Source organism: Anabrus simplex, chromosome 7 (assembly GCF_040414725.1).
Source record: "Anabrus simplex isolate iqAnaSimp1 chromosome 7, ASM4041472v1, whole genome shotgun sequence".
Taxonomy (NCBI): Eukaryota; Metazoa; Arthropoda; class Insecta; order Orthoptera; family Tettigoniidae; genus Anabrus; species Anabrus simplex.
In genome coordinates, this window is record NC_090271.1 from 204,236,222 (window position 1) to 204,248,260 (window position 12,039).

Below are 12,039 nucleotides of genomic sequence, written 5' to 3' on the forward strand. Positions count from 1 at the left end.
GTTTTTCAAAATGCACGATGTCACTAACACTAATTCCACCATAGGCAACTCTGCCCCTTTAAAATAATGGACACGAGCGGATTAATGTGGAGAAGTAAGTGAACATAGTACTTCCTCATAATACAAATAGGTTTGATCGCTATGAGCACAGGATTACGAGGACGGTTTGAAAAGTTCTCGGAATCACCGCTAGATGTCAGTGCTAGAGCAACAAGGTTCCCGCGCAATAATCACACATCCTTTGTGAGTGAACACGTGGTGCGTCAGTGCTCTAGCTGCAGGAGTGTGGTAGTGATGACTCTTTGTTGTTGTTCCCGCGTAGTGATTTGTGACAATGGAAAAAACTGAGATTCGAGCAGTGATTAAATACTTTGTAAAGAAAGGTATGAAAGCAAAGGAAATTCATGCCGACTTTCAGAACACACTGGGGGACTCTGCTCCTTCATTTTCAACTGTTGCCAAGTGGACCAGGGAGTTTAAATTTGGTCGGGAGAGCTTGGATGATGATCCGCGTAGTGGACGGCCAAAAAGTGTTACGACCCCAGAATTTATCGCAAAGGTGCATAAAATGGTCATGGAGGATCGTCGACTGAACGTGCGGGAGATTGCTGAAGCTGTAGGGATGTCTTCTGAATGGGTGTATTATATTTTAACCGAAGAATTGGGTATGAAAAAATGATCCGGAAGATGGGTGCCGCGGCTCTTGACATTGGACAATAAACGCACCAGATTGGAAATGTCCGAACAAAGTCTGGCTCGTTTTCAGTGCAACCAACAAGATTTTTTGCGCCGGTTTGTGACTACAGATGAAACCTGGGTCCACTACTATACCCCAGAGACAAAACAGCAGTCAAAGCAGTGGAAACGTGCTGATTCACCACCACCAAAGAAAGCAAAGGCAGTGCTTTCGGCCGGAAAGGTCATGGCCTTAGTTTTCTGGGATGCAAAAGGCGTTCTGCTGATAGATTATCTTCCTACTGGCCAAACAATTACGGGGCAATACTATGCAAACCTCCTAGACCAACTACAGGAAAAGATACGCGAAACAAGGCCTGATTTGGCAAGGAGAAAGGTCATCTTTCATCAGGACAATGCTCCGCCGCACACACATCCACCTTATTCACCCGATTTGGCACCATCAGACTTTCATCTATTCCCCAAGCTGAAAATTTCCCTTGGTGGACGGAGATTTTCTGTAAGGGAAGAACTGACAGCCGAATTGGAGAGGTATTTTGCAGGCCTGGAGGAATCTCATTCGAGATGGGATGAAGGCATTGGAACATCGCTGGACCAAATGCATTAGTCTACAGGGAGACTATGTTGAAAAATAAAAGCAGTTCCACCGAGGTAAGATACTTAATTCTAGTACATTCAGAGAACTTTTCAAACCACCTACGTATTATTGAATGATGATTTCATTTAATGTTCTAGTACATTGAACAAATACTCGATTTCTGAATTCAAGTTACAATTAAAAACTCGCTGTAAAAAGAAAGTTGAACATATTTAACTTTTTATATGTCTCTCTTTCTAAGAAGTTCTGTAGTATAGATATAGTGTGGGCTAGAGTAAGTTTCTTGCTTTTATAGATCTGTTTCACAACGAAAAGGCGCGTACTGGGGAATCGCCGATCTTACGTAAATTTTGCACACACGTTAAATGAGCCAAGCATAAAACAATGACCAAAATACTTCTTTCGGAAATTAACTCTTGCGATCTGCTAAAAGCGTTAAAATTCATATGTTTAAATTAGCGCGGTAGACTACGCAGGCCGCTACTCCATACCCCTACCCGTAACTCCCGCTGTTCAACAGCTGATTTGAGGCCACGCTGACATATACGCTTTCTGTCGTTGTATGGGACTAGTGGTTGTTTGTATAATGGCAATCAACATAGGCAAAGTTCTTGCGTTGGAAGAAAAATATGGAACGTGCGGTATTAAGCCTTATCCTCGCTTCGTTAGGTGTGGCTGGTGTAGAACCGCTTTGTACTTTCAACGTTTCTGTCACGAGCATCATTGTTGCCGAAGCTGTAAGGAGTAACTTGCTTTCCTGTGTGACGTACCTTGTTATACTCATTCACCTTTATTTTCATTATAACAATCTTATTCTATTGCCTTTATTGACTCATCAATGCAAGAATTACTTTTCTTAATGCCCGTACATCATTTTCATGACGTGCTACGCAATTACATAAGGAATAGAAAAGAATATCATTGGCGCGGACCCTCGACGAATGAACCCAGCACGCTCCGTAGTCGTGCGTAGCCAAGCGCGCCAATTGAAAGTGCGAAATTTAACGTTTTATCTAGGTCGCATGAGTTAACTTCCGAAAGAAATGTTTCGGCCGTTGTGTTATTTTTGGCTCATTTAATGTGTGTGCAAAATTTACGTAAGATCCGTGATTCCCCGGTTCGCACCCTTCCCTTGTCAGTCTTGTCTTTTGCTTTGGCAATATGAAAGTGCCTGAGATACGAGTAACGCAAGTAATGCTATTCCTTATACAGCCAGTCCCTGTGATGAATGGTGTGACCATCTCGCTCATAGGGTCGGTGCGGAAGGCAATGTGAAAATACGTCACCCCTCATTTCTCTAGTAGGCCTCATTAGTGACATCTAGACTGTTTGACAGCTGATGGTGTAGTTGCTGGGGATCCAACCATCCTTTGACTGAGGACTCAACACCTCTTTTGAAAATAATATCAAGTGGGATTGATTTTTTTCCAGTTATTAAGTAACAGTTAGTACAGATTTCCTTGATAATTTGTATGTTGTTTACAGAAAATGTTTCCTAAAATACACAGGTTTCAGTTTACTACTACTACTACTCCTCCTACTACTAAACGATTTCATTCCTCCCCTGAAGGGGGAGGCGGGCCTCTTAGACGGTGACGCCGTCTCTCAGGCCAGATTTGTTACGGTGAAGGAGATGTGCGGAGAAGGTGAGGGGGTTGGCTGCCGTGGCCTATACTACGAACTGTCCCGGCATTTACCTTAGCGCAGGAGAATGGAAAACCACGGAAAACCATTCTCAGGACAGCCGACGGGTGGGGCCAGGCGTGATTTAATTTTCAGTTTAAAGAAAGACAAATTTAATGTCTTATGGAGGACACTTTGATGAATGGAAATTATTTTTCAATTTCTTCCATAACTTTTTTTTTTGACAGTTAATAAATTACATCCATGTAGATCTAGGTTGGAAAAATAGGGTCTTGTGTTCTATGAAAAAAATGAAAGAAGTCGTATTTGTGCTTGAGTAATGAAATCAGTAAAATATTCTTTATTCAAAGAATTGTGCATAAACTGGAGCAAGTGGAAGTTGGATTGGGCAATGTAGGATGCCTTTGCCAGTTGTGCTAAGATATCTCGGCCAGTCGCGAGTAAATCTCTGTTAGCGACGAGGTCTTGTTCGACTTTGTTTAACCAAACACCCGTTCTGTTAGCTATAGCTCATTCCATGTTAAGAAAACAGTATTGTTCTTATGACAAGAGGATTGCCATATCGAAAGGATTTGCTCATCACCATGATGGGAAAATGGTGGCACATTCATTTGTGAATTTCAGTATTTTAAGTTCAAGACGAAAAGTGGAAGAAACTAACCTACAAATTATTTTTATGAAGTAAAGAGGACGGGGGGTTTACAAGGGCTATGTTTGGTTTGTACATAAACAGAGGTAAACTACGGCACATTAAAAACCTCAGTATTGAAGTGTAAGGCAAATTGGGGCAAAAAATAGACAAATAATAATTTTTATGGGCTCGAGCGGTGAGGGATGCATTTAATTGCATTTAATAAATTTCTCCAGGCAACAAAGGCTAGGAAACAGATGCAACAAATAAATACTGTAGATGACTCTACAAAATATCACAGTATTAATGTTAAAGAAAGAAATCACACACGTAGACTTGTCGCATAACTCACTCAACACAAGACAATTACACACTTATTTAAAGACTAAAAACACGCGTGCAACAAATAACTACTGTAGATGACTTCACTACAGAAGTGAGCTGCTGGCGGTTCACAGAGTGAGGGACGACATGATGCTTGAGACAGAGCAACACAGAAGAAGGAAAATTAAGGAAGGCAACGAAGCGATGGCTGTTCCCACCATTGAGCTTCCTCCCTACAAATATATTTATAAACAACAAAGTAATATTTAGTTATTTTAATAACTCATGGGCAAAAATACCTCATTCTTTTCATCTGTCTTTCTTAATACATTACAATGTACAGTATAATATCCATTAATCACGAGGAATTATAGGTGTCGCAGATGGAGTGTGTTCACTCAATGTAGGTCCATAAGATCAATACTGTTTTCTTAATGTGAAATGAGCTATAGGTAGTGACAATCTCTCTTATTGAATTCTTTATGTTATTTCTCCAGAAATCTGCAGTACACAACTGAAGTGAACGTCTGATTGTGTGGGTGTTGTTCATATCTTTGGCATGGCAATGTAAAAGCTCTTTTTGTTGATCAGTGATAGAGTTATTGGCAGAAGGGGAGAAAAAATGTCTGATCATTGCTTCATGCCTTATAATGTCAACGTATTGTTACAAATAAAACTCCGTCTGTTTCATTACTCTTAATTTATTTCAGAATGACCCAGTAAATACACACACACACACACACGCATACATCTATTCAGCTATGAATGGCCACACTTAATTACTGTCTATTTATAAGTCTCTCTTCCTTATGGCACAGCCGACGGTCCAGCCCCTTGCTATACCTGGGGACGGTTAATCCTTACTTTGACTTCCCCAAGTTCAGCCACCTCATACAGCAGCTGTGTGTAAACCACTGAATCTGAACACAGGGCTACAGGCCACTTAACACATGATGACTGTTTGTTGGTTCGACTCCAGAGACAGTCCAGTAATTCACACAGTCTCATGCAGTGAACAACCAAACAGCAACAGCTCAACAGTATTCAACAGCAGAACAATACTCCCAACAGCGAATATTAGTAAAGGTCCATTTGCTCTCACACTCACGGCAGCGGCTTCCCTTGCTGAGTCACCGTGATCCTCACTCCACAGAAATACACAGATACACAATACTCTAAGGTACTACACACTCTTCCGTTCTGCATGTCATCTGCAGTCCAGCTATTCGCTTAACACTCCGATACACACAAAACAGCTCCTCGTTCAGACCTCGGTGGGACACTGCGACAGCCACCGAACCCCAATACCCGGAGTCTCACACTGACTCCGAGTCCAGCACCAACACTGACTGTGACTCCACCACGCAGCCAACACTGACCAACTGTCCGCGGCTAGCCTCCCTTTTTATAGCTCGGGTGATGTTAACCTGAACATTCACGGGGTGGCTAGAGGCGAGACGGAACATTCTCGTTGAATCTCCGAGAAACTCACAGGTAAGCCAGCCGACGAGAACAATTCACGGAAATAACAGCCATGCCCTTCAGGCCGGCTGGGAGCTCCCTGGTTGTCTGACTCACTAGTCCCTTCCAAGAAGTACTGAAAGGGGCTAACACAGGCCTGGCTCGTAACAATATCTGTGGTGAGACATTTTGTGTTTGTCTGTCAAAAATAACAAAAAACTCAGTAATAGGTTGACCAAGAGGATTCTAGTCTCTCTTGTCACCTGACAGAATAAAACACAACAGCTGAATTTGACATGGAGGGTAAAAAAAAATGCAACATCTAAATTGACATGCAAGCAAAGTGTTGTTAAAGTAGAGTGGTTAACTCTATGCCCAGCTACCCTTGTCCCCCGAGAATCAACCTGATTCAGTACTTATGTTTGGTGTAGGCTAAGTGAACCAATCCTCCCCAGAAGTGGAAATTTCATTCCTAAATATTTCAGTTTCCAGGTGAACCAAGTATGCCTTTAGTGCCCCTCTACTAAATGGTGTCAAATCAAAATGTATGCATGCTGTAGATGGCCCTTTTTTTTAAGGTTTAGACCTAATAAATAAATGAGATCTCATTAACAGCCTTTTAAGCACTACAAATACTTATCAGCTAATGAAGCATTTTCTCATACCATACGGTAGTTTGCTTATCTCTCTTTTCGCAGAGAGAAGTGACGGCACACTTCTATGACAATATTTGCAAACCACCTCTGAACTGTTAAATTTCCTGTCAGACTGAGATTTAAAGATCCAACATGTTGTGGCATTTGGCACATCCATATATTAAAAAATATTTCATTTTAAATGTTCATGTGTACAGTTATTTTATGAGCTTTTATAATGTTTTTCTGCTTTTTCAGCTTCTTACGTTGTCCTCTGGCTGAATGGTAGCACAACCTTGACTATGGAGAGTGAAGTGATGACCAAGGATCCTCGAATTGTGAAGCATAAGATGGACAATAAGTTGGAGATCCATGGAGTTACTCCTGATGATAGTGGTCTCTACACCTGCCAGATTGTTTCCAATCCCTTGCTTAACCTCACGCACAAGGTTATGGTAACCTGTAAGTTTCATTGTTCTCATAACCAGTATTGTTGTTATTTAACAGCTGTCTGTGATTTCTTGTAATGCTTTTCTGAATAAAAAATGTAATACTTCCTCATACATAAATGAACTATGAACATTTGTGCTTTGAAATACTAGTATTTCACAAAATTGTGGACACACATAGTGTTTGTGTTCTTAGACTTGAGCACAGGCAATTTCATTTAAAACAAGGATAAATAAGTAATTGAATATCTACATAATATAAAACCACATGGCTAATTGACTCACTGACTGACATGTACTGTTTACGCACTTCCAAATGAGCTTGAAATGCTGAAATCAGGCAAACTGACAGCCAGAGGCATAGCCAAGGGGGTGTTACTGGGGGTTAGAAAATGCCCTCCCCCCACCCCCACCCCCCCCCCCAAGTGGAAATTTTACAAAAGAAAATAAAGAGAAACTGGCAATAAACAAGTGAAAGTCATTTCAAGGGGTTGACTGTTTTGAACATTCACAGAAACATAATTGTAAAACCAACAGATTTCTTGAATCTATTTTCTAACAAGCCTTGAAAGTTGGATTTTAGATTGTAATGTGAACATACCGTTCACCATAAAACCACAGTATTCACCTTGAACGTATTGTTTTTGTTCTGTATTTTAATGTAAGTTTTAGTAGTGTACCGGTACTGCAATCTGAACTTTAAATAATTTACTTGTATCAGTGTCGTTATAATACACTCTCGCACGTGTGCACCACACACGTACAAGCACCTTCATTATTGTCTAATCATCATTTTGTAACTATAACCGCCCTCCCCCCCCCCTCCCCATCAGTCAATCTTGGCTACGCTACTGCCGATAGAACTTAGCCTGCAACCCATGAAAACATTCCAAAAAATTCAAAAATCAAGATGGTGGACACAATCTTCCAGATGAGCTAGAAAATTGAAATTTGGAAAAAATTATATTTTTATCCTGTAACCAAGAGAAAAATTCCAAGACCAAATATTGAACTCCCCACCCCTGAAAAATATATAGAGGCAATTTTAATGACTGTGCAGACCTTCAGTTCGAGGTATTTAGTGGCTAAATGGCAAGTCGTATCACAAAATGGATAGCACAGTCGTGACCCAATTTGGAGAGATCTACAACTTTGGTCCTAGGTCTTTTAGTTGTATATCCAATCCCTCATGCGTTAGATAAAGCTGCATTTTTCGATTTTAGGTAAATTGTATGCATTTCACACATGTTATTTTATTGTTCGACACCCTTATGTGACATATAGAATCATCAAATTTGGCACGCACATTGTCACGTCCAGTAGCCATATGTGGACCAAAATTTATGATTCTAGCTGCCACATAAGTATGAGAAAACTAAAGGAATGTGTGAAAACTGTAGGGGAAGTCCGTGTAATTTGAACCACATAACTTTAAATGACCGTAACTCTACTGATCGTAATAAAAATTCCTCAAATTTTATACATGATAATTAGTGCAATCTACCAAAGGATTTGGTGAAAATAAATGTTAATATTATCTTTAGGATTTGTGTAAAAGTATTTTTTTTTCCAAAAATTTGTTATTGTGTAAATTGGACCGATGGTGTGTAATTGGACCAGGTGATTGTGTAATTTGGACTTGTAAATTATTTAATATATTTATTATGGAATACTAAACATTAAAATATGACAGTATGAATTGTGGCCATCACTTTTGGCATGTAGGAGATGAATTTTGGCGCAGTTCTCATGAGCAAATGTTTCGCAATTATTGCACTGTATCGAATAGTCGTCATACGGTAATACTTGTCATGTGTCTGTAGTGAACAGTTTCTTTGTTTTTTGGTAGTGTTGACATCTGTGTCAGTCGCTCAACCATGACCTACCAAGCAACCAGTGCTCAGCCCGAAGGCCTGCAGAATACGGGGTGTTGTGTGATCAGCACGACAAATCCTCTGTCATTTTCTTGGCTTTCTAGATAAGGGCATCATTTCACCGTCTGATAGCTCCTCAATTGTAATCATGTAGGTTGAGTGGATCTCCAACCAGCCCTCAGATCCAGGTAAAAATCCCTGACCTGGCCAGGAATTGAACCCAAGGCCTCTGGGTAAGAGGCAGGCACGCTACTCTGACACCTCGGGACCGGCCTCATATTATAAAACATCTTTTAGAATCATCAGTAAAACTACGAAGAAACACAATTATTACAATTGTTTCAATGCCTCAAATTACACGACATGCAAAGATTTAATAAAAAATTAAACAATATGCAAAGTATTTAAAATTAACGAATAAAACTACGTTAAAACTTACCTAGATATTTTATCAGTACTTGTAAAAGCTAAACACCGTCTTGGTTGAAATACCTACTTCACAGTACACTTACTTGTCACCGTATAAACTTATAAAGAATGTATTAAGATTGTTTTCCTCTTTCCCCTTCAACCGTAAGTCCATTTGCAAAACAACTTCCAGGAAGAAGGCTATCCTTGGCTGTCTTACTGACCTTATCTTGGGCAAGGGGCGACCAAACTTGCAAATACCAAAAATATTATCGGTCCAAATTACACGCTGATCCAAATTACACAGACTTCCCCCTCAAATTTCAACCTAATCTAAGTTTCTAACTCAGTTTAAAGTATATCCGATAGAGATTCGACAAAACATCACAGGACCAACATTTTAGATACTTTCATCTTAGATAGCCCTGCCAACTTGCAAGACTGTAGTTGTCAATTTGGCGGGGAAGATAATTTAACAACTTGTGAAAAAAAGTACGAAATTTGCCCTGGATCTAAACATCTAGCTTTATCTATGTATAAATAGAGGAAATACGTCAAAATGTCATAGGACCAAACATGTCGACCACTAAAAAGACGTCGGATGGTGCAATCCATTTGTCGATATGACAGTAAGCTACAGTAAGCCTCCAAATGAAGGTCCACGTATTCTTTCACATCTCTTCTGTCTATCTATCTGTACTAAATACTGATATATAAAGAGAGACTTTGAGTTTGTGTATATGTAATGGGTAATCTCAGAGACTACTGGACCGATTTTGAAATTTCTTTCACCATTTGAAAGATAATATAATTCTGGGTAAGATAGGCTATGTATCATCCTGGATTATCAAAGGGTCCCATGAGAACCATGAATACAGGCAAAATATTGAATTTGTTGTACAAGCATGAAACAAAGCTCATTTTTACCTTACAAAGCGAAGAACAAAACTACGTAAGTTCGAGTAAGGACACTGAAAACCCTGTTTTAAGGCCCTCAAACTGACCGTTTTCGAGTTATTGGCTCCACACTCCCCTCCCACTCTAGGAATTGGATGAAGAAATGACTGGCCATAACCATGGCAACGTCAGCTCAAGGGATCTAGAATACAGGTCTGGTGTTCGAGGTGGGCACGTGTGTGAGTTTAGGCAAGACCAAGGAGAGATTCTGTTCAAACGTTTTAAACTCATAGCCAGTATTAATCTGTGAGATACTTACAGTTATTTGATACACATTTCCATACTTTTATCAGCATAATGATTTTGAATAGCACCAAAGTGTTTCTTTAACTATTTACAAGGCTGAAAAATAGAAGGAATATCCTCAACAAGACTAGGTCATAGCCAAGGCGATGGACCTCTTCATATCAAATCAGACATAATTACAGTCAAAGAAACTTCAATAAAATTTATAAAATCCTGCTGCAGAAGTCATGCACATTAATGCAGATATAGGAGCTTCATTGTGTGGTGTCACCTGATTCATTGCCTTTGTAGAAGAAGCTGGCAGTTGTCTAGCTTACAGCAATATGATCAGACGTATTTCTGTGTTTTATCACAGCTTCATACTGCTCATTTAACTAATTTTCATTAATCGTACACATTAATGTATGAATAGAAGCTTTATTCTGTGTTGTCGCAGTTCATTGCCTCAGCCTGTTTTGATCTTCTCTCTGTTTTAATTATTTCCATATGGCCCTGTAACATATGCTTCTGAAGTCTGTACAATATAATTTGAGAAGATATATGCTATTTTATAAGGTGAGCAATTTCAGAAAATTTGGGGCCTTTGTAATTGTAACCATAGGATGTAAAAAGGCAGGTGAAGAGTGAGTGTGTCACTGTAATGAAAACTGCCAAACTATATTATGACTGAGGGTAGGCAAGGGGCAAGAGAATTCATCGTGCTGACCACACAACACATCGTAATCTGCAGGCCTTCGGGCTGAGCAGCGGTCACTTGGTAGGCCAAGGTCCTTCAAGGGCTGTAGTGCCATGGGGTTTGGTTTGGTTTGGTAGACAAGGGAGTGTGTCAATACAATTAATCCTTTCTCGGCGTTACTTTCTTTTTTCCATCCATTTACTGCCTGATTTCTTCTTGGCTTTCTCTGGAAATTTACCATCAAAAGCAATTCTTTTTTATTTGTAATTTGTTCTTTTTAATCATTTTCAGTTTCTTTGAAAAATTGCTGGTTTAGATTTTTTACTTGCATAGTGTTCAAAAGTGTATTTTGTTATCTATCTTTGTTCTTTCTCAACAGGTAAACAAAGAATCTTAATCTTCTTTTTCTGAAAGCATGACATTTTTTCTGATTATTTGTATAAATCTTGTTTTGGTCTCAATTTATATATACCATTCTTCCAAAAAAGGTCCCATAATTTTCCTTAGGTCTCTTTTCTGGTTCGCTTATTCTTCTGTCAGAGGAGGTATTCAAACACACTGTTGCACATAAAGCTGCTGAAAAGATTACAGTTTTTTAGTGTCTCAGTTTAGCATTCCTAGATTCTATTTCTTAAATATATATTCATCGTTGCATGATAAGCTTTCTCCCTTTTGTAAATTTGTGCCTTCGTGCTCTCCTTCTCAGTTGCTGTTACTGTTATAATTCACCTAAGCATTTGAATTTGCTTTTGATTCCTTTGCTTTTTGTTATTTGAATTTATGCATTATTATTTATTTATTAATTATGCAAGGGACTTTGGTAAAAAATAAATTCTTCCTATAAGTATCATGTTTCAAAATAAATAAATAAATAAATAAATAAATAAATAAATAAATAAATAAATAAATAAATAAATTAAAATTGTATGATAACCACTGAAGAGATTTCCATGGTTGAAGCCTTAAGACTTCAAGTTCAAATTCTTTTATTTCAACTTTAAAAAAAACCTAAAGTACTGGATTGTGATTTTTATTTTTCATCACACCAGGCAGGTCATATGGTAACAATGGGACAGCGCTAGGACTGGGAAGGAACCCTTCTTGGCCGTAAGGTATAGCCTCTGCGTTTGCCTGGCGTAAAAAATGGGAAACCATGGAAAATGATAATCAGCTCTGCTGATAGTGGAGTTCGTACTGGACTGTATATACTGAGTTTGTAAAGGTGATACCAACCAACCCAAACATGCCATTCTTTATGTAAAGGTTGCAGCATTTTCCATGACTATTGATAAATCCCCCAGACCAGATCAGGAAAGTCTGAATCTCTGTCTAAGACCGTTTTCACTGATGGGTAGCAGTATATGATGATGAAGGCTCTAGTCAGGGGCGTCTCATTTTAAGGACCACACGAACACATGAACACCCTGCTAATCCCAAAAC

General features: G+C 39.2%; 1 protein-coding gene across 4 annotated transcripts in view; it reads left to right on the forward strand.

Annotated features, from left to right (window-relative positions):
- Positions 1-12,039, forward strand: part of LOC136877472 (lachesin) — a 616,536-nt gene that overhangs the window by 562,247 nt on the left and 42,250 nt on the right. For all 4 annotated transcript variants that reach the window (XM_067151533.2, XM_067151534.2, XM_067151535.2 and 1 more), the window contains exon 3: positions 6,248-6,451. In XM_067151533.2, the coding sequence (XP_067007634.2) occupies positions 6,248-6,451 (204 nt within the window). The remainder of the gene's footprint in view (positions 1-6,247; positions 6,452-12,039) is intronic.